Source organism: Myotis nattereri, assembly GCF_964212035.1.
Source record: "Myotis nattereri genome assembly, chromosome: 10".
Taxonomy (NCBI): Eukaryota; Metazoa; Chordata; class Mammalia; order Chiroptera; family Vespertilionidae; genus Myotis; species Myotis nattereri.
Window position 1 is genome coordinate 48,570,663 of NC_138085.1, and position 24,306 is coordinate 48,594,968.

The following is a 24,306-nucleotide window of genomic DNA, read 5'->3' on the forward strand; positions in this document are numbered from 1 at the left end:
TTAAGACCACTATCTGAAAACAATTCTATGAGGTAGACAGGATTAGTTCTATTTTACATATGAAAAACTAAGAAAGGTAAGTTAAAATTACTTGCTTAATGCTACAAAACTAGTATAAATGGGATAGCCAGAACTGCATCCTAGGTTTCCTAACTCCTAGATCTTTCTACTAATCTGGTTGTTTCAAATTTTAGCCCCAGAATCCTCTTTGTGGAAGCCCACAAATGAAATAAAGTTGCAGCTGCACTGACTGAAATAATGTTGAAGCCAGAGCCCTCTCTACCTAAGCTCCACCTCTACCTCCCTTACCCCACCCCTGTGATAAACTTGGAGACATTTCTAGGGATCATCATGACTCCAAGGAACATAGTGTGAAACACCACCACCAAAGGTCATCTCTCTAAATCAGTCCCTATGGGAAATCCATAAAGTTAAATTCTTACCTAAATACAGGTTGTCCCCCAAAAATGTATACATACTTTAACAGTTTATAGCTCAATTGATGTTGCTTTCTTTTCAGATTTAACCCATTGAAATTAATAATGGAAGCCAAAGTGTGTACACATTTTGGGGGGCATCCTGTATGAATAAGAGTATAACTAATAACATCTCTCACAGCAACCATATCTGAGATTTTTGTAGTGTTAAGAAGAAGAAACTTTCCTTTAGGTTCTTTCAGCTAGTCTAATAATTAAACTACACAGACAGATGATATTAACAAGAGAATATAACTAAATGTAATTACATATATACATATAGGAACTCCGCAAAGAGACTCAGAGACCCCCACATACAAGAGAGGTTCAGAAACAGAAAGGGAAAATGAGATATATATGACATTCTGAACTAAGGATAAAATAAGGCACCTTGGGACATCAGAGGGTAGAAAGGTAATCCTCAAGACAATAAGAAGATCATATGTTCATTAATTAGAAACTTGCCATGCCTTATAGAGAGGTCATAAAAAGTTACTTCTGGTGATAACTCTTATTATGGGCAAGTCCCCTAACTTATACACACATACACACACACACACACACACACACACACACACACACACACACGAGAGGCCCAGTGCAAGAAATTTGTGAAAAGGTAGTGTCCCTAGGCCTGGCCGGCCATCAGGGCTGATCGGGGCCTTCCTTCCCCCAGCTGCCAGCTGCCAGCCGGGGCCTTCCTTCATTCCATGCCACCCGCTGGTGGCCAGCACACATCATAGAGAGTGGTCGAACTCCTGGTCGGTCATACTCTCAAGGGGACAATTTGCATATTAGTCTTTTATTATATAGGATACATTTTTTTATTAATTTCAGAGAGGAAGGGAGAGGGAGAGACAGAAACATCAATCATTGAGTAGCTGCCTCCTGCCCACCCTCTACTGGGGATTGAGCCCACAATCCGGGCATGTGCCCTGACTAGGAATCAAACCGTGACTTCCTCACTCATAGGTCGACACTCAACCACTGAGCCACACTGGCCAGGCAAGTGCCCCAATTTAAATTCTTTAAGGGAGAAGCAAAAGTTTTTTGTGAGCTCACAGAGTCTCAATTGCCTTCAGCTCAAAATAATTCACATACCAAAGTGGCACACCTTAGGGAGGCCTGTTCTGAATCCCTTCAATAGTCACAAATATATACTGACTAGCGGCTCAGTGCACAACATTTGTGCACTGGGTGGAGAGGGGTCCCTCAGCCCAGCCTGAGCCCTTTAGCAGTCTGGGAGCCCTCAGGGGATGTCTGACTGACGGCTCCCTTGCAGGGAGCAGGCCTAAGCTGCAACTGGACATCCTTAGCTCGGCTGCAGAGGCGGGAGAGGCTCCTGCCACCACTGCTGTGCTCACCAGCCATCAGTCAGGCTTGTGGCTGAATAGCACTCCCACTGTGGGAGCGCACTGACCACCAGTGGGCAGTTCCTGCATTAAGCGCCTGCCCCCTGGTGGTCAGTGTGCATTATAGAGATCCGTCATTCCATGTTCAGTTGATTTGCATATTACCCTTTTATTATATAGGATGGAAGTAAAAATTACATCCCAAATGTACCATTCCAAAGATCTTGACCACAAAAGATTTATACTAATTAATGATCTACTCCCGCCCTAACTGGTTTGGCTCAGTGGATAGAGCGTCGGCCTGCGGAATGAATGGTCCCAGGTTCAATTCCAGTCAAGGGCATGTACCTTGGTTGCAGGCACATACCCAGTAGGGAATGTGCTGTAGGCAGCTGATCAATGTTTCTCTCTCATCGATGTTTCTAACTCTCTATCCCTCTTCCTTCCTCTCTGTAAAAGATTAATAAAATATATTTTTAAAAAAATGATCTACTCCCATGCACTGTGTAATATGATAGGAAGGGGAAAGTATTTCATTTCTTTGGTAATACCACCCCTCATTTACATTTCTGACATAAAAACATTAGCTAAGCCATTTATTTCCAAAGTTAAATACAGATACCTTTCTTCAAATAAAATTTAAGTAAAATCTTACATGGATGACATCTTATGAGCTAGTCTAGTTAAATAGAACAGGGTGGGGGGCAGTGCCAAGAGAAGAGCCAGCCAAATCTCTCCAAAGCGGTCAGAGGCTCTAGGAACACTAAAATGGAGAAACAGCTGGCAAAAGTAAAAGATCATTTCAAGGTTTCTGAGCAATTTCTGAAATGTAAATAGTGAACAGCATACGCTGTTGATGGACTGACATCTAAAACAGAAGCAGAGGCAACAGCACTTGATTTAAAAACATAAATAAGTGTACTGAGTAAAGCATAAATTTCCTGTCCATACCTACTTGAGTAAACCATTATAATATCACTACCCTGTGTGCTTCTGTCAAAGGACTATTGCCATAGGCCATGGGTGGGGAACATCCTGCTCGCAGGCTGCATAAGGCCCCAGAAATCATTTGGTCTGGCCCTGCCAAGGCATTAGGGGTAAATTAATTAAGTGTTTGACCAAATATAGCAGGCTAATTTTTAAGCTGATAATTTTGTATGGCCCAAGAATGGTTATAAATATACAAATGGCCCTTGGCAGAAAAAAGGTTCCCCATCCCTGCCATAGACATACACACAAAGCTCATAAAACAAAGAAATCTTTTGGGTTTATTAATATGTGTGTGTGTGGGGGGGGGGAGTGTTGTTTTTTTATTTCAGAGAGGAGAGAGAGAGAGAGAGAGAGAGAGAGAGAGAGAGAGAGAGAGAGAGACATCAGTGATGAGAGAGAATCATTGATTGGCTGCCTCCTGCATGCCCCCAACTGGGGATCGAGCCCATAACCTGGGCATGTCCCTGACCAGGAATCGAACCACGATCTCCTGGTTCACAGGTCCACACTCAACCACTGAGCTATACCAGCACAAACTTTCCATCCAGGGTTTGAGCAGTAATTAACCAGAAAGTCAAGTTTATTATTCCCAAGTGCCAAATAGAAAGCAAACTGCAAACTTAATTTACCTTTGAAAATAAACTTTAAATTTGGAGGAGAACCAGGGTGGAGATTACTAAGAGTGCATAGAGAAAACTACCAAACAATGAGAGACTGCATCTATAAAAAGTATCAGGCCTTGGCCGGGAAGCTCAGTTGATTAGAGAGTCCTTCTGATACGCCAAGGTTGTGGGTTCTTTCTCCCACCAGGGTACATACAAAAAGCAGCTAATGAAAGCAAAAATAAGTGGAACAACAAATCAACATTTCTCTTTCTCTATCTTTCACACTCTCTACTTCCTCTCTCTCTAAAATCAATAAATAAAAATTTTTTTAAAAAGTATACTGGTTTCAAATGTACAATTCTATGATTCATTATCTGTATATTGCACTGTGTACCCACCACCCAAAGTCAAATCTTCCATCACCACATATTTGATACCCTTTACCCTTTACTAAGCCCCTCTCCAACAACCTCTTTTTTTGAAGTATGCATGACTTGAAGCATATAGCATTCTTTTATATGGAATTTATTTCTGCACTTAACACTTATGGCCATAGAGGGCAAACTATATAGATATTAGATATATCCTTCAACTTTGCTTCTATGGTGATGTTTTCATCCCTCACCTTAATACAAAGACTAATGTGATAAACTTTATGATATAAAAGGTATTAATGTCCTTGACTCAAAGAGTCAATGTCCTTGACTCAAAGAGTCACTTCACATTCCATTAGGAATGCAATTCCATTAGGAATGCAATTTATAAACACAGAGAGAAATTAACAAATGTTGATGAAATGTGCAGAAATTGGAACCCTCATGCATTGTTAGAAAGAATGTAAAAGGGCACAGCCACTGTGGAAAATAGTTTGGCAGTTTCTCAAAAAGTTAAACATAGAATTACCATATGATCCAACAATTCCATTCCTAGGTATGCACGCAAAAGAATGAAAAGCAGATACTCAAACAGATATGTGTACATTCATGTGGATAGTACCATTATTCCCAATTGTCAAAACATGGAAACAACTCAAATGTCCATCAACATATTAATAGATAAATAAAATGTGATATATATATAGATATATAGATATATCCTATATAATAAAAAGCTAATATGGTAATTAGACTGGACAGCTGAACGACCATTCAGAGGACCTTCCAAATGACCTTCCAGACAAAACCGAGGCTGTGAGGGCCAAGGAAGCCAGTGCTGCAAGGGCGGATCCCCTTGCATGAATTATGTGCATCGGGCCTCTAGTATAAATATAATAGAATATGATACAGCCTTTAAAAGGAATGAAATTCTGACACATGCTACAATATGGATAAATTTTAAGACATTATGCTATGCAAAATAAGCCAGACACAATAGAGCAAATATTGTATGATTCCACTTATATGAGGTACCTAGATTAGGCAAATCCACAGATACACAAAATAGACAGAAGTTACCAGAGGCCAGAAAAAGGTGGGGGTGGGGAGTTACTGGTTAATGGGTATAGAGTTCTTATTTGGGATGATGAAAAAGTTCTGGAAATTGAGAGCAATGATGTTTACACAACATTGTGAGTGTACTTAATTCAGCTGTACACTTAAAATGATTAAATGGTAAATTTTATGCTATATTTTACACTCAATAAAGAACAAATGCTAAAAATAGGCTCAAGGCAGAGGCTTTCTATGTGCATCTTGGTAGTAGAGCAGTGGCATGGAATGCAGCCCACAGCCAACCTACTAGCACACAAATACTAGACAAACACAAGCAGTTTCAACATTGCTGGGCAAGATACACTGTCACCCTGGGTTTAGCAAAAAGTACTGACATCCAAAAATCATTTCCAAGTCCTCTTAAGGCTTGGTTTCCTGGCTTCCTCTCAATCATCCCCATCTGTCCACAAGAATAGAACCAGAGAGCCGGAACAGCAAAAATCTGAAAGAAGTCCAAAACCAGGGGCTGCCTGTTGGCAGGTTACTAATCAGAAGCCAATAAGGACTTCAGCAGTGCCAAAGCCCTGTTCTCAAGGAGTCAAAAAGTTTGCAAAGACACATATCTTTCTCTCCCTCTTTAAATCTTTTTATTGAGCCCTAACCGGTTTGGCTCAGTGGATAGAGTGTCAGCCTGCGGACTCAAGGGTCCCAGGTTCGATTCCGGTCAAGGGCATATATCTTGGTTGCGGGCACATCCCCAGTAGGGGGTGTGCAGGAGGGGGCACATCCCCAGTAGGGGGTGTGCAGGAGGCAGCTGATCGATGTTTCTCTCTCATCGATGTTTCTAACTCTCTATCCCTTTCCCTTCCTCTCTGTAAAAAAATCAATAAAATATATATTTTTTAAAAAATCTTTTTATTGAAGTACTAGAGGCCCTATGCACAAATTCGTGCATGGGTGGGGTCCCTTGGCCTGGCCAGTGATCAGGACCATTTGGGGCTTCCTTCCACCACAATCAGGGCCCGGGGCCGATTGAGGCAGGCCAGCCGGTGGGAGGGACCATGGAAGGTTGGCTGGCTGACCCGCCCCAATTGGCCCCGGGGCAACCAGCTGGGGGGAGGGGCCGCCCCTTCAGGGCCGATTGGGGCGGGCAGGCCCAGGGAAGGGGACATAGGAATTTGGCCAGCCAGCCCACCCCAGTCAGGGCCAATGGGGGCAGGCCTTGGGGGAAGGGGGTGCTTGAGGCTGGCGGTTTGGCGGAGGTGGGGTGGGGGGCCGCAGGAGGTTGGCTGTGGGACCACACTGACCACTAGGGGTAGCTCTTGCGTTAAGCATCTGCCCCCTGGTGGTCAGTGCGGTCACTTAGGCTTTTACATATATAGATGATGTAGAACAATGTCCACAGTCCTTCACATCCAAAGAGTCCCAACCACAGATGCAAAACGCAGGGATATGGAAGGCTGACTGTAAATTTACTGAAAAAAAAATCTAGGTATAAGTGGACCCATGCAGTTCAAATCTGCTGTTCAAGGGTCAACTGTATATAGCAAGCAAGGTAGTAATAAGTGCCATACAGAAAAAATAAAGCAGAGAAAAATTAATCTATGATAACAAAAGGTAGACTGGTGGTTGCAAAGGAACTAGAGTGAAGAGAGGACATAAGGAAAATTTTAGGGGGTGATGAACACTATCTCTTGACTGTCGTGGTGATTTCACATTGGACAATTCAAAGGGATACAGTTTACTATATAAAAAGTATAGCTCAATAAAGTTTTTTAAAATAAAGCAGGAAGTGGAGAACTAAACCTTTAGAGAGGTGGTCAGTGAAAACCTTATTGGTGTGAGTTTTTTTTTTTAAAACGATCTCAGGAAAGTGGAAAACGTAACTATGCCGATATCTGAGGGAAGACCAATTAGGAGAAAGGAATAGCAAATGGACAGATCCTAAAGAGGAAGCATGCCTGGCATGTTCTAGGAATAAGCAAGGAGAATATGTGTCTAGCTAACGTAGACTGAGTAAGGAAGAACACTATTAACCTGATTGAGACAGTGACTAGAGTGAGATGAGAACCATGAATACATTTTCTGACTTGTGCTTTAACAGAATTACTCTACTGATACACTTCTATGTGTTGAGAATAAGCTAAAAAGCAGATGCAGAGCAATCAGTTAGGAGGATGTTATTATAACCTAGAAGTGATAGTGATCTAAACATAATGAGCGGTGGTAAGAGGTAGTCAAATTTTAGATATATTTTAAAATTAAACCCAGCAATATTTAATGATGAATTGGATGTGGGTGTGATAAAAAAGAGAGGATATAAACTGGAAGAATGGAGGTGCCACTAACTGAGATGAGAAAAAAATGCAGGACAAATAGGTTTGGAAGGCATATGAGGAACTTAGTTTGGAGCATATTCCATTTTTGATACCTTTTCACACTTATGTCATAAATATATAAATGAAATTTAGAAGAGAAATCCAGTTTAGAAATATAAATTTGTTAGGAGCTAGCCAACACATCATTTGTAGTGGTAGATTTACTAATTTGATGAAAATCATTCCAGTGAAAAAGAAACGTTTTGCCACTTTGGCTAACAAGGTCAAAGAAAAACCACAGAGATTTAAAAGTAGATTTAAAAATCCCTGTGACAGTATACCCAAAATTCAGATGGTGTGTAAATTACTAAAATCAAAAGGCACATCCTATATAATAAAGAGGTAATATGCAAAATAACCCTCATGCCCTCACAAGATGGCTGCCTATGACCAGGCCGGCAGGGGGATTAGTGAGGGACAACCAAACGACTGAACAAGCAGGCTGCGTGGGGCGACCAGGCTGGCAGGGGGGCCGTGAGGGGTGACCAGGCTGGGGGGGTGGGGCAGTTGGGGGTGACCAGGCCAGCAGCAGGGGCAGTAAGAGGCGACCAGGCCATCTGGGGGGTGGGCAGTTAGGGGTGACCAGGCTGGCAGGCAGGTGAATGATTAGAAGCCAGCAGTCCAGGATTATAAGAAGGATGTCCCACATTGGAGAGGGTGCAGGCTGAGCTGAGGGGAACCAATGTCCCCCCCACCGCACGAATTTCTAGTGTTATTTATAAACCCCAGTTCAAGAAATATTAGGAAGTACTATAAAAACTTTCTAGAAAGGTCTTAGATATGTATATTTTCATAATCCTACCCAAATGATAAATACTTAAGACAAAATAAAATAATCACTACTGCTATAATAAAAAATGAATAGTCTGGCCCTGGCTGGTATGGCTCAGTTAGTTGGGCATCATCCTGTGAACCAAAACTTCACCAGTCCAATTCCCAGTCAGGGCACATACCCAAGTTTTGTGGGTTCATTCCCCAGTCAGGGTGCAGACAGGAGGCAGCCAATTGTTTTTCTCTCACATTGATGTTTCTCTCTCTCTCTCTCTCTCCCTGTCCCTTCCTCTCTCTCTAAAATCAATACAAACATATATCTTTTAAATGAATAGCCTGTACAAATTACTGGTGAAATATCTAAGTGTACTTATCATACCTTGCTAATCTATCAGATTTTTGGTCTAGGAACAAAAGAAGAAAGCCCATATAACGCAATGGTTAAGAGAATGGACTTTAAGGTCAGACACACCAAAGTCAACAAAGGCAATCGCATTATTTTATAATAACTAAATAAAAGTTCCTCCAAATATATCTATTTTAAAGAAGAATTACATTTTTTAAAAGGAATTATATTTTAAATTAAAAACAAAGTCATTACGGAACTACAGACAATGAAAAATTCTAAGAAATTCAAGAAGAGAATATAAGAGGAAACCTGACAGTTAAAAAATATTCTCATTATTAGAAGAAAATAATACATTTCTATTATAGTATGTAACAGAAGCACATATTTCATTATTTATCTGAAAAGAAGTCTGGTTAGATAATTCAGTAATCTGGGTTTTCTCTTTCTAATTATAAGTTGCTGCTTTTTCCCCCCCAAAAGATATAAACACCAAGTCATTAAAAGTCTGATCTGGCAGTTAACTGGAGCCCAAACCAAATAAGTTCAAGGAAAACCATATAGATGCTAAAATTATCTGCTATAATGGCTGTAGGAAAAAGCAGCAGTGTTTTGTAAATAATCAAGATCAAATAAAAAATTACTGGTGGACTCAATGACAGTGATAGCACACTTAGAATCTTTAGGAACAATAAATACATTACAGTACTTAAGATATTGTCTCCTATACCTGACTGCCTATAAAGATGACTAGGTGAGATAGTTTTGTTCTTTGCTGTTTAATCTCAATTCCTGATCTTTATTTAGGATATCTACCATCACCTTGTAGATTTTGACCAAATGCAAAGAATTCTGAGATCTAACCAAAATGAAGTAGTGGGCAACTTCGGTACAATCAACTTATTGCCCCATTTCAAAAAAAATTTTTGGCTAATCCTCACTGGAGGATATTTTTTCCATTGATTTTACAGAGAGTGGAAGGGAGGAGGAGGATAGAGGGGAGAGAGAAGGGGAGGGAGAAGACGAGGGGGAGGAGGAGGGGAGAGGGAGGGGGAGGAGGAGGGGGAGGGGGAGGGGGAGGGGGGAGGGGGAGGGGAGGGGGAGGGGGAGGGGGAGGGGGAGCAACATCGATGTGAAAGAGCCACATCAATTGGTTGTCTCCTACATACACCCCAATCGGGGCAGGGAACCTACGACCCAGTAACATACCCTTGACCAGAAACAAACCCAAGACCCTTTGGTTCACAGCTGACAGGGCCAACATTCCAACCACTGAGCTACGTCGGCCAGGGCTTATTGCCCCATTTTGTTCTTCTGCCATAGCTGCCAGAACGCTGAGGCTGGTTTCGACTCTATACACAATTGGGAGTATCCAAATTTTTAGATGAGTCCCTCTCTGAAGTGGGATTCTAAGAAACAGGTTCTTTTACTATTTTCTCACTATTTCTGCAAAGAAAACTATTACATAAAATCAATTTGAATGTATTGCTAATATGTAAGAGAAAACATAGTTTAAAATGGGAAATTGATTGAAGCTGAACTCACCTGTCCACTTTTCCCTATTTCCAGCTCCATTACAGCAACAGGGGTGTGTATCTGAGCTGAGTGCCTCGACTGTGATTTGCCATCAACTCTCCAGCTTAGGCCCCGAAGCCCACTGTCCCAGCGGCTCTGGTTCATCAGGCTCTCTCGGATCTTTGTCTTATGACTCTTCCAGAATTTAGAAATGACAGCAGCTTGATCAGATGTGATCCCTCCTTGCTTTTTGGTTTGAGCAGTCAAGAATGCTTCCAGCTGGTTGAAATCCATGTCTGCAGATGCAACAGACTATAATGACAGAAAAAGTAATAATTTTGAATTTGGTAGATAACTAGAAAATGGTAGCTTCTTTTTTTTTCTTTTTTTTATATTTTTTTATTGATTAAGATATTACATATGTGTACCCTCAACCCCCCCCCCCCGCTCATCCCCTCACCCACCCGTTGTCCGTGTCCATTGAAAAAATGGTAGCTTCTTAACTACAGATCATAATTTGAATGATTCATAATCAATGAATAAGTTTCACAAAAGGGTCATCAAGTGACAGTAATGAGAATAAACTCTTCAGAAGTATAAAAATATCCCCTTTGCAAATGTCAAATATCAGAAAAGCTACTGCTAAAAAAGTCATGCCATTCAAATTCTAGGTCAATAACTATAACCTAATTTTAAAAATCCAGTGCTATAGTGGTGAAATAATAAAATAATAAAATAAAAATCCTATATAATAAAAGCCTAATATGCTAAGTGTCCAACCATTCATTTGACCATTCGACCAGTTGCTATGACCACCAGGGGGGAGATGCTCCAAATGGTAGGTTAGCTTGCTGCTGAGGGACTAGGCAAGATGGACTGGACATACCCTGGAGCCATCCCATAGCCCCTCCCCAGCCCCGATTGTGCACTGGTGGGGTCCCTTGGCCTGGTCTGTGGGAATTGGGCTGAAACCAGCTCTCCGACATCCCCCAAGGGGTCCCGGATTGCGAGGAAGATGAAGGCAGGTCGAGGGACCCCACCAGTGCATGAATCCATGGACCGGGTCTCTGGTTTTAAAATAAGAGTAAAATTAATTAGCTCTCTGATGAAATATGACATGATTTCAGTGCCTAGATACTAGTATCCAGACTTGGTTTAACATATTAAAACTGTACAATGTGCTGTCCATAATAAGCACTAAGTAAATTTCATTAAATGAATCATTGTTAGCTTTGTAGTTTATCTTCAGCCAAACAGCTCATTCACAATAACCTTACTCTGAAATTTTACACTACTTTATGCTTTTTCATAAATTTCAAAACTTAGTGCCACTGCTGTTCTGAGAGCAGTAAGCAGCTAAACTGCAGTGGAAAATCATTAGAGGGCTGGGGCAATAAAGCTTTGGAGAGGACAGTGATGATTAATGATTTGGTCTCAAGACAAGCGCTCCCCTGCATCTTCTTTGGTGTGTTCTTATCCTCTCCTGGCCATTGGGGTTGGCATGAGCTCCAAAACAGACAAATCACAGTACCCTCCTTTCTTTGGGAATAATGATTGATTCAAATAAATCTCCCAATTTAGAGCAGAAAGAGAAATGGTCTTGCCTCTTGGGGTCATGGTACCAGAAGGATATAAGGTTAGGTTACAGACAGCCATCATTGATCTTTTGGCAAAGGTCTGATTGCAAAATATAAAGAATAAAGCCAAGCAGAGATGAAAGTAGGTTCCAATGGAGTGATATTCCTGTTCTATAATCCCCTGGTTCCTGCAGACTTCCTTCAATTCTATGTGTAATTTCAGCATCCTTTCTATAGCACCAAAAATCTCCTTTTACTGTTCAGGATAGTTTAAACTGTATTCCTATTATTTGGAACCAAAAGTATTGACTAAACTTGAGCAGTAGCAATAAGAACAGAGGGATTGGAAAAGCAGACAGTGTAGTCCTAACTGGTTTGGCTCAGTGGATAGAGCATCAGCCTGCAGACTGAAGGGTCCTGGGTTTGATTCCAGTCAAGGGCACATGCTCGGGTTGCAGACTCAATCCCCAGTAAGGAGCATGCAGGGGGCAGCTGATCAATGATTCTCTCTCATCACTGATGTTTCTATCTCTCCCTCTCCTTTCCACTCTGAAATCAATAAAAACATATTAAAAAATACAGCACCTCTGGAGACCAAATATAGTTTTTAAAAAGTACACAACAGCCCTAACCAGTTTGGCTCTGTGGATAGAGCGTCGGCCTGCGGACTGAAGGGTTCCGGGTTCAATTCCGGTCAAGGGCATGTACCTTCGTTGCGGGCACATCCCCATTAGGAGGTGTGCAGGAGGCAGCTGATCGATGTTTCTCTCTCATCAATGTTTCTAACTGTCTGTCCCTCTCCCTTCTCTGTAAAAAATCAATAAAATATATATTTTAAATAAAAAGTACACAACATATTAAAAGTAGAGTTAAAATAATACCCTTTAAGTGTTTTTTTTCTGTTAATTCATAGGTATGGTTGTACTGTTAAACTTGATGTGTTGGAGATTATGCTGACTGTTCATAGGGTGATTGGGAAGTGGTGAAGGAAGGAAGTACAGAAGGTTCTGTGCCCATGAGTCATTAGATAAGTTCAGATTGTCTAGTAATTAATACATGTGTACCTTTTAGTTAATATTGTTATAGATTGGGGTGGTGAACACACAATACAATACACAGATAATGTATTATATAACTATATACGTGAAACCTATATAATTTTATTAACCAACTAGAGGCCCGGTGCCAGCGGGGAGCAGGCCTAAACTGCAGTCAGACATCCTTAGCGCTGCTGAGGAGGCAGGAGAGGCTCCCACCACCACCGCTGTACTGCCAGCCATCAGCCTGGCTTGTGGCTGAGCAGAGCTCCTCCCATGTGAGAGCGCCCTGACCACCAGAGGGCAGCTCCTGCATTGAGCGTCTGCCCCCTGGTGGTCAGTGTGTGTCATAGTGATCAGTCATTCCCAGTCCTTCTGCTGTTAGGGTCAGTTTGCATATTACCCATTTACTATATAGGATAGAGGCCTGGTGCATGGGTGGGGCTGGCTGGTTTCCCTGAAGGGTGTCCTGGATCAGGGTGGGGGTCCCCACTGGGGTGCCTGCCCTGGGTGAGGGGATGATGGCTGTTTGCAGCTGGTCACACACCCTTCAGGGTGGGGATTCCCACTGGGGTGCCTGGGCAGTCTGGGTGAGGGGCTGAGGGCTGTTTTCAGGCTTGTGGGCAACTGAATCTCCCAGCCTCTCCTTTTTTCTTTTCCTCTTTTCTATTCTGGGATTTATTTACCTTCTATAGCTGTCACTGGAGCTGAGAGCCGGCTCCAGCTCTGAGGCCGTTGCCAGATGAAAGCAGGTATCTGGGTTTGTTTAGATTCTATAATTGAAACTCTGTTGCCATCACTGGAGCTCTAAGCTCTGAGCCCGCTGGCGCTGGCGGCTGAAAGCAGGTACCTGGGGTTTGTTTAGGTTCTATAATTGCAACATTGTTGCATTCGGAGCTCAGAGCTGGGCTGCGGCAGGTGGGGAACCTTGGCTTCCTCCATCACTGGAGCAAGCAAGCCTCATGTTCGCTTTAGCTGCCTGGCTGCCAGCCGCCATCTTGGTTGGCAGTTAATTTGCATATCGCCCTGATTAGCCAATGGGAAGCGTGTTGGAGCTACGGTTAATTACCATGTTTGTCTATTATTAGATAGGATGTCACCCAAATAAATTCAATTCAAAATTTTTTCATTTTAAAATTAAAAAATATATTGCTTTATATTCAAGAATAAACAAGTACTAATGCCCAAAGTATATTAAAAGTAGAGGTATAAAATAATACCTTTTAAATGTTCATTTGTTAGTTTTTAGGAAGGACTGTGTTCTGGGAGTGTCTTTGTTAATTCACCTCTTGGAACTACACGTAATCCTGTACTCAGTCATTGAAATGGTGGAGGAGGGCCCTGACCAGTTTGGCTCAGTGGATAGAGCATCGGCCTGTGGACTCAAGGGTCCCAGGTTCGATTCTGGTTAAGGGCATGTACCTTGGTTGCGGGCACACTCCAGTTGGGAGTGTGCAGGAGGCAGCTGATCAATGTTTCTAACTCTCTATCCCTCCCCCTTCCTCTCTGTAAAAAAATCAAAAAAATATATATTAAAAAAAAAATAGAAATGGTTGAGGAGGGAGAAGAGAAAGGGTGAAGGGAATGGCTCTTTGCTGGTATCCCCATATCTAAAAGAGAGCTTTAGGTTATAACCATAGATCTGTATGTGCATTTTTGTCAAGAACCTGTGTTTATTGGGGACAAGGTTTGTTCTTTTTTTGCAACATGAGCTTTTTAGATGTCCTGAGGTAACTGACAATGTATGATAAAAAAGTAGAGCTACCCCTAGCTGGTTTGGCTCAGAGGATAGAACAATGTCGGCATGCACACTAAAGGGTCCTGGGTTCAATTCCGATCAAGGGCACATGCCTGGGTTGTGGGCTTGATCCCCAGTAGGGGACGTGCAGGAGGCAGCCAATCAATGATTCTCTCTCATCATTGATGTTTCTATCTCTCTCTCCCTCTCCCTTCCTCTCTAAAATCATATATATATTTTTTTAAAAAAAAGGTAGAGCTAGTGCCCTGGCCAGTGTGCCTCGGTTGATTAGAGCATTACCCTGAGCACCGAAGGGCTGTGGGTTTGCCAGTCAGGGCACATACTCGGGTTGCAAGTTCCATCCCCCGGGGTCAGGGCACGTACAGGAGCAACCAAACAATGTTCTTTCTCTTTCTTTCTCTCTCTCTCTCTCTCTCTCTCTCTCTCTCTCTCTCTCTCTCTCTCTCTCTGAAAAACATATCCTTAGGTGAGGATTTAAAAGAAAAAGTAGAGCTAGTGAATTAACCAATTTGTAAATATCTTTTAATTATAATTGACACAAAAGAGGCATCTTGGACAAGAAATTGTTAGACCATCTCAGAAACAGACATCAGGACTTGTTCATTAGGCTAGCAGCAAAGGGGCAGAAGGACGGATAAAGGGAGGGATGTGTGTGGATGTGTTCATATTTACATCAGTGATGATAACCACTGATGTGTGTGCATCTCTTTTGGCTGTGCTATAGGAACACATTAAGTATTTCGGTGGAAACCTGCATCCTTGTTAACATTTTAAAATATAGATACTAATGAATTATCTTAGAAGCATCATACTTTGTGTACTATTGCTTTGTATTTTATTTTTAACTGAACATTAAGGGAATGCAGTATTTTCATTGTAACTCTACCAATAGCTTTATCTAGAGGCCTGCTACTATTTTTGTCACCTATAAAATTTTTGTTGCCAAGAAAGGCAGGACTGTATTTTTTTCTTCCACATTGAGCTGATGCAGTGTATTTTTGGTTATCAAAATACTTGAATAGCTTTGGGACTTTGAAATAATAAATATCCATGATATGTGAAAAAGCCAACTGCCTGCAACCCCTCCCGCACAGCCCGCCACGCCCCCGATAGGTCCCTACCACCCCAATCAGTCCCCTCCCCCAAGCCAGCTCTGCTCCCAATCGGCCCCCCCACTCTGATCGGGGGTGGGGCCAGCCGGCCAACCACCCATGGTCCCTCCCCCAGGCTGCTGGCCCTCAATCGCCCCCCCAACCCCAATCGGGGGTGGGGCCCGCCAGCCAATCACCCGTGGCCCCTCCCCACAGCTGGCCTGGTCCTAATCAGGCCCCATCAAGGTGGACCAGCCGGCCAACTTCCCACCGTCCTCTCCTCCTCCCCACAGGCCCAGCCCCAATACACTCTGATTGGGGCAGGCCGGCCAGACCCCACCCATGCATGAATTCCTGCACTGGGCCTCTAATTAAATATAATATAAAGAGAAGTAAATTAGATGTGTGGGAGTAGAAACCTCAGTATGGAATTTCAATAGAAAATTTAAGTTGCTTCATACCTCTATATCAAGGAATTTACTACATACTAAGCAAATCTAGATGATAAAAATAATATACTAGGAGATGCATCCTAAACATCAAATATAAAATTAATATGTTAACATTTATTACCTTGATTGTAAGTGGAATCTACTGGGTTTCTTTAAAGAAAATCAAAGATACTAATGATATGAAATTCATTATCTCAGGTAAATGTTAGTGATTTTAAGAGATCAAAAAAGATTATTAGAGGAAGAGGAAGGACTATGTAAACAATGAATACATTTTTGGCCATCATTCCTTTATGCACATATTCTTGTTTACTGTCAGGATACCCCTGCCTCCCTTCAATGTCAAGTCTAGGAGGGAGGAAAATTATCTGGTTCATTGATGTTCCAGTTCCAGGCACAAGAATTGACACAGAGCAAGGACTCAATAAATGTTCATTTGAATAAATAAGCATGTTTTAAATAAATGATAAAGGATTTGTAAATGATTTGTTTATTTCTTTTTTTAAAAAAAAATATATTTTATTGATTTTTTACAGAGAGGAAGGGAGAGAGAGAGTTAGAAACATCGATGAGAGAGAAACATCGATCAGCCGCCTCCTGCACATCTCCTGCTGGGAATATGCCCGCAACCCAGGTACATGCCCTTGACCAGAATCGAAACCTGGGACCTTTCAGTCCGCAGGCCGACGCTCTATCCACTGAGCCAAACCGGTTTCGGCTGTTTATTTCTTAAATAACATATGCTCAGGATAAACAAAATGGAAATTAAGGCATTTCATAAATGGCAGCTTCTTTGTTTAAAAATAGGTCTGGCCCTAGCTGGTTTGGCTCAGTGGAGAGTGTCTGCCTGCGGACCGGGTTCGATTCTGGTCAAGGGCACATACTTGGGTTGCAGGCTCAATCCCCAGTAGGGGGCATGCAGGAGGCAGCCGATCAATGATTCTCTCGCGCTCTCTCTCTTTCTCTCTCTCCCTCCTCCCTCTCCCTCTCCCTCTCTGAAATCAATAAAAATATACATAAATAAATAAAAATAGGTCTGTAGAACCCTGGCCAGTGTTCTCAGTGGTTAGAGCCTTGGCCCATGCACTGAAGGGTCACAGGTTCAATTCCTAGGGGGCTTGTGTGGAAAGTAGTCAATCAATGTGTCTCTCTCACATTGATACCTTTCTCTCTCTTCTCCCCACTCCCTCTCTTCCTTCCTCCCTTTTATCTGCTCTATCTAAAACAAGGCAATGGCCGAAACCGGTTTGGCTCAGTGGATAGAGCGTCGGCCTGTGGACTGAGGGGTCCCAGGTTCGATTCCGGTCAAGGGCATGTACCTGGGTTGCGGGCACATCCCCAGTGGAAGATGTGCAGGAGGCAGCTGATCGATGTTTCTCTCTCATCAATGTTTCTAAGTATCTCTCTCCCTTCCTCTCTGTAAAAAATCAATAAAATATATTTTTTAAAAAATAAAATAAAATAAAACAAGGCAATGGAAAAATGGGCTTGGATGAGGATTAACAAAAAAGAAAAAAACTGTGGAATAGAGCTGTACCACGATCAGATGTCATGACAGAGAATAATCCCATACTGGTATAAAAAGACTTTAAAAGTGAATTATACATAAAGCACACATAACACAACCCATTCCAAAATTTCTACAATGTAGCATAATATGGCTTTTTTAAAAAAGAAATTCGTTACAATAAAACTTTATTAAAGATAAACCATAATAGTCAAAATTTATAAAAAGTATAAACTGAGTTAAAACAAAGCCAAAAAATGTGGGTGTTTTATTTATTAGGTATTAAAACTTTATTAATTTTTTAAAGGAAAGTAAAAAAACATAAATTTGATATTTCGCTTTAAATGAGTATTGTATAATTATTAAAATAGACTACTTACCACTGAGACACATATTAATAAAAGTAATACTATCCAATATATAGCTTCCCATAAAGACGTGTAAAATTTTGATCACATTTTAATATAACATTATACTACTGATACTTTGATAGTGGGTGGTGGGTGTTTTATTAGGAAAAACAACAACTTGATTTTTCATATTTCTGTGATTTAAAATAAGGATCCATTCAGAACACATCATTTACACTTTTCTTATGGTATTTACCATATGATATAGGATACTTTAAGACAGGGACTGTGACATTCACCTTTGTGTACAAAGCAGATACGCACATTCCAGGCCCAGAAATATTTGATGGCTAAATCACAGAAGAAATTTTCTTTAAAATCTCCCTACTCAGGAACTCCTTCAATTGAAATCAAGTTTCTAGATCCAGAATAGTTGCTTTGAGAAAAGAAGAACCAAAAATAGAGTTTCAATCAATAGGGGTTCTGCCCTAAACTAAGAGAAAAAGAAAAAAACTTACAGAACACCTCATTACATGCCATTTGAGCTTATTAAAATACTTTGCAAACTCCAGCTGGTAATCTGTAATTGCTGCTTTATCATGTGATGTCCAGTGACATTAAAAAGTAACATCATTGCCGAAACCGGTTTGGCTCAGTGGATAGAGCGTCGGCCTGCAGACTGAAAGGTCCCAGGTTCGATTCCGGTCAAGGGCATGTACCTGGGTTGCGGGCACATCCCCAGTGGGAGATGTGCAGGAGGCAGCTGATCGATGTTTCTAACTCTCTATCTCTCTCCCTTCCTCTCTGTAAAAAAATCAATAAAATATATTTAAAAAAAAAAAAAGTAACATCACCCAACTCTAGCTGGTTTGGCTCAGTGGATAGAGCGTCAGCCTGCTGATTAAAGGGCATATGCCCAGGTTGCAGGGCTCAATCCCCAGTAGGGGGTGTGCAGGAGGCAGTCAATCAATGATTCTCTCTCATCATTGATGTTTCTAGTTCTCTCTCCCTCTCCCTTCCTATCTGAAATCAATAAAAATATTTTTTTAAAGTAACATCATTCTTCAGAGAAGTAGAAGTGCATCTCATGAGTTATCATCTAAATTCTCAAAAATGCTCAATGAAATTAGGAAAATTTAGTTACACAAAAACTAGAGAACTAGGAAAGGAATCTGTTTTACAGTCAGAAATGGTATTCCTAAATTCAAATTAACAAACCAAATATTTAGACTTCTTTTGGGTAAGAAATTCTTATTGTTGAATAACCAACTTTGTTTTCTTAACTAGAACATTAAACAGAAATAACAATTTTAACATTATGTTGCTTCCAGCATATTTTATCAGTGTATTGCAAGCCAATATTCTACTGCCACCTAAAGTAGAAAAAAAGAATTACTGCTTATAGTTAAGATAATGCTAGACAGAAGACAAATGAATCCTCAAAGTATGACAGAATAAGTCAAATGTTTTCAGTATGTTCTATTCATGTCTCCTAATCTAAACATTTTAAGACCAGATATTTTGCACCCATTTTTTATAATCAAGTTAATTTTTTATTACTTAACATTTGCTGTCCAAAATGTGTAAGGGTGAAGTTCATTCTTAAATTAACTCAAGTATCGAAAAGAAACTGCTGAACAGATCATTCTTCCCTTATACAGAGAGACCAATAGTAGATTTAGAAGTATCTTACATAATAAAATCTTTCTACATTATACAATAAATACAAAAACGCTACTATGAAGACAAGAAAGTTCAACATTAAAAAGCATTCTGGCCCTAGCTGGTTTGGCTCAGCAGATAGAGCGTCGGCCTGCAGACTCAAGGGTCCCGGGTTCAATTCCGGTCAAGGGCATGTACCTTGGTTGTGGGCACATTCCCAGTTGGGATTGTGCAGGAGGCAGCTGATTGCTGTTTCTCTCTCATCGATGTTTCTGACTCTCTGTCCCTCTCCCTTCCTCTCTGTAAAAAATCAATAAAACATATTTTAAAAAAAATAAAAAGCACTCTGGCCCTAGCTGGTTTGGCTCAGTGGATAGTGTTGGCCTGAGGACTGAAGGGTCCCGGGTTTGATTCCAGTCAAGGGCACTGACAGGGTTGCAGGCTCCATCCCCAGTAGGGGGCGTGCAGGGGGCAGCCGATCAATGATTCTCATCATTGATGTTTCTGTCTCCCCCTCCCCTTTCCTCTCTGAAATCAATAAAAATATATTAAAAAAGGAAAAAAAAGCATCTGTGTTTTTCACAACTGGCCTTTTCACAAGAATAAGATACTGGATACATTCCATAAGACAAATCCCAAAACACAAGTTGAAAATACCATTCTTTGATGATACCATTCATTAACAATTTTTAAAAGTCATCACTAATGGACAGTCAATGCAAGTCATTTTTTTAAACAATACAAAATGCACTTTTAAGCCTCTACTTTTATTGTAAATACTTTCCACAAAATTGTCCAGGTTATTTGGAAACTAGGATTAAATTCTGCTTTTAAATAATACATACGGATAATAAAATAAAATATACACCAAAGTAGGCAAAACATTAAACTACTGGAATACTAAAAAGATTAAGTGGGGTATCCCGCAATAGAATCTAACCTGTTTCATATTTACATTATACCCAAAAGCACCTTAGCAATATGTTCATCAAAAGCCTCTTAAAGGGGTGGGGGGACTGGAGGAAGTCAATGGGGGGAAAACGGGGACTTATGTAATACTTTCAACAATAAAGAATTATTTAAAAGTAAATAACTAAATAATAATAAATAAATAGCCTCTTAAAAAAGGTTTCACCAATGCTCAGTACAAATGTACCAAATTTCTAATACTGAAGAATAGCATAAAAAAAATCAGGGTCAAGGTGCAGAATATTATGTATTCTATGCTCCCCATTGTGTTTTACAAAGAGAGGAAAAACTGTTGGTGATGAAGTTCAGGACATGCCACCCCAAAATACAGCACTTTGCCATACTGACCACTTTAAGCTGAAGGAGTTTAAAACAGGCAGAGCAGGAATGTCACTCTAACCTCTCCCACAACCCTTTTCTCCTGAAACAGGTCATAAAACCTTCATGAGATGTGCCCTCCCTCAACCCAGAAGAAAGGAGCATCCTTATGGACAAAGACGAAGAGTCACCAAGAAGCCCACAAACAGGCCTTGCTAAGTTTCCCTCAGTTTACTACAATTACCTCATACTCTTTAACCTATCCTATTCCTCGTTAACTGTCCACTCTTCATCAAACATAGTATAAAATACTCATGTCTTCGTTTTCCTAAGAAGGATTCTCTATCACATTAAACTTAAATAAATTTGTATGTTTTCTCCGTTAATCTTTGTCAGTTTAATTTGCAGACCTGGCCAAAGACCCAAAAAGTGTCAAGAAAAAACCTTTCCTTCCCCTACATTGGCTAAAATAAACATAGTATATTATCTGTGTCAAAAGAAAACTCTTGGAAAATTTCAATTAAAAGGCTAGGAGAGAATGTTAAGGAAATCTATCAAGAAGTAAAAGAAAAAACAAAGACATGGAAAATAGAAAAAATAAAATTTGAGAATACAGTCTAGAAAGTTTAACATTTGAAAAATCAGAGTGGTAGAAAGAGAACAGAGGAAAAAAAGAGATAAGAAAATAATCTAAGTAGTAATAAATTTCCCAGAACTGAAAGTCATGTGTCTGCAGATTGAAGAAAGGACCACAGTGACCTGAAGTGAAACAAAAGAAAACCACACATAAAGAATATTCAAGAAAATAAAGGATAAAGAGAAAATCCTAAAAGCTTCCAAAGAGAGAAAAAGATCACATGAAAGGAAACAATGCCTTTAAAATTGTGAGTCAATTATTTTACAATCTAGAAATATATTTTCAGCCAAATTAGCAATTAATGTGACATTAAGACTTAAAATGAAAGAAGAAAAAAAAACCTCTTTTTTACAGAGCTACATGAGAACATGCTTTTAAGATCTGAGTCTCAATGAGATGATGGAGCTACTACAACACACATCTGGGCCTATTCAGGTGATACTTTAACAGCTGATTTGGTCCCAAAGATCAAGAAACTTGCCCTAGCCCGTTTGGCTCAGTGGATCCTGCGACTAAAGGGTCTTGGGTTTGATTCTGATCAAGGGCCTGTACCTTGGTTGTAGGCTCGACCCTGGCACTGGTCAGGGTGCATGCAGAAGGCAACCAATCGATGTCTCTCTCTCACATTGATGTTTGTCAATGTGAATAGAGGAAAGAGAATAGAGGAAAAAAGAAATAAGAAAATAATCTAAGTAGTAATAAATGTGTGTCTTTCCCTCTCACTTCCACTCCCTCTGAAAATCAATTGAAAAATAACCTTGGGTGAGGATTAACAAGAAAGAAACTTAATATGAGGTCCCAGTGCAGCCAAATCCTCATCCAAGAAAGACATCATGACTTTAGTCAACGATAGTGATAAAAGCCCCTACCTTGGATTAGGGGTATACAACTAGGGAAAGGAAAATTATTTCTACACTATTTCTGTTTTCCTTTTAGTGCCTTATACCTAATAAGCAGGGTTTCCTCCCCCTTTTTTCTTTCTTTATTCATGTTGTAGAGGGGAGTGGGAACTATTCTAAACTGCCTATAATTTACTTACGTAGGCACAAAGCACTCTATGGCTACCTTTTCAAAATACCTGTTACACTGGCTTAATGTCTATATTCTCCAGTAACTGTATGATCCACAAGGGTACATACCGTGATGTTTACTACTATATCCTAGAACAGTGCATGGTATTTATCAAGAAAATTTGTAAGATATGTAAATACACAAAAATATTAATATTGGCTATGTTAGCTGATGGTGTTATGTATGTTTGTTGTTTTTTTATATATATATATTTTATTGATTTTTTACAGAGAGGTAGGGAGAGAGATAGAGAGTCAGAAACATCGATGAGAGAGAAACATCGATCAGCCGCCTCCTGCACATCTCCTACTGGGGATGTGCCCGCAACCCAGATACATGCCCCTGACCGGAATCGAACCTGGGACCCTTGAGTCCACAGGCCGATGCTCTATTCACTGAGCCAAACCAGTTTCGGCGTTATGTATGTTTTTACATGTCTCAAATTTCCATACTTTCTAAATTAAAATAAATAATGTTTATAATAAAAATTAATAAAAGAAAGCATACAGGTAGTTGAATGTTTGCCAAAAAAAAAAATTAAATCCAGCGTTCTTGCCGTAACCGGTTTGGCTCAGTGGACAGAGCGTCAGCCTGAGGACTGAAAGGTCCCAGGTTCAATTCTGGTCAAGGGCATGTACCTTGGTTGTGGGCACATCTCCAGCAGGAGGTATGCAGGAGGCAGCTGATCGATGTTTCTCTCTCATCGATGTTTCTAACTATCTCTTTCCCTTCCTCTCAGTAAAAAAACAATAAAATACATTTTTTTTTAAAAAAATCCAGCGTTCTTCAGGTGACATACCCCAATTACAAGATATATAAAAACTGTATTACCACAGGTCTTTCCTTTCTAATCAATCTAGTTCTCAAAAAAAAATTTACAAAATTTTATGGCTTCAAGAAGAGAGACAGAACCAGGTGTTTAAAATACAAATATTTGCCGAAACCGGTTTGGCTCAGTGGATAGAGCGTCGGCCTGCGGACTGAAGGGTCCCAGGTTCGATTCCGGTCAAGGGCATGTACCTGGGTTGCGGGCATATCCCCAGTGGGAGATGTGCAGGAGGCAGCTGATCGATGTTTCTCTCTCATCGATGTTTCTGGCTCTCTATCTCTCTCTCTTCCTCTCTGTAAAAAATCAATAAAATATATTTAAAAAAAATAAATAAATAAAATACAAATATTTTTAAACACTTATTTTTGTAGGTATGGGTCAGTGGATAGAGTGCCAGCCCGCAGACTAAAGGGTCTTGGGTTTGATTCTGGTCAAGGGCACATACCTCAATTACAGGATCGATCCTGGCCCTAGTCAGGGCACATATGGGAGGCAACCAATCGACGTTTCTCTCTCACATTGATGTTTCTCTCTCTCTGTCTCTCCCTCTCCCTCCCACTCTTTCTAAAAAAATATTCTTGGGTGAGAATTAACAACAACAAAAAAGTGGTAATTACTCAATAAAGTTTATTTTTTAAAAATAAAATAAAATGCAATTATTTTTATATATCTTTAATTATTATAAATCTTAATATTACATAATTGATAAGTTATTTTCTTATATGAGTTTAAACCAGTTTTCATATCTTGATAGTTTTTACTTGATTCTCAGGTTCATAATACTAAATTTTAGATTACTTTATATTACATTAACTAACATATAAATTTTATATCCTCTGTATTTGGAAAAATTCCCAATTCAAATTCTATCAATCTCTTACTAAGAACACACACTTAGTACTATAGAAACATTAAAGCTCATTTTTATTTACCAAAGGTCTCATGAGCCTACAGAACAAGTTAATGAAATCCCTCAAGAGGATGTAATAGCAAATAATCCCCATTTCCACCTTTTAGATTTTTACCAAGTAACCAACTTCTAAACATAATTTACATATTATATTGTTTACAATTATTAAACATCATGAGTTTAAAAACAGATTTTGAGTTTGAGACAGGGGTCAGCAAATATTTTTCTGTAGAGGTTCAGATAGTAAATATTTTAGGCTTTGAAGGCCACAAGA

At 40.2% G+C, this 24,306-nt stretch overlaps 1 protein-coding gene across 1 annotated transcript in view; it reads right to left on the reverse strand.

The window, feature by feature from the left end:
- COMMD1 (copper metabolism domain containing 1) overlaps positions 1-24,306 on the reverse strand; it is an 80,528-nt gene that overhangs the window by 53,892 nt on the left and 2,330 nt on the right. Inside the window, exon 2 of the mRNA XM_081100596.1 lies at positions 9,894-10,175. Within this exon, the coding sequence (XP_080956722.1) occupies positions 9,894-10,175 (282 nt within the window). The remainder of the gene's footprint in view (positions 1-9,893; positions 10,176-24,306) is intronic.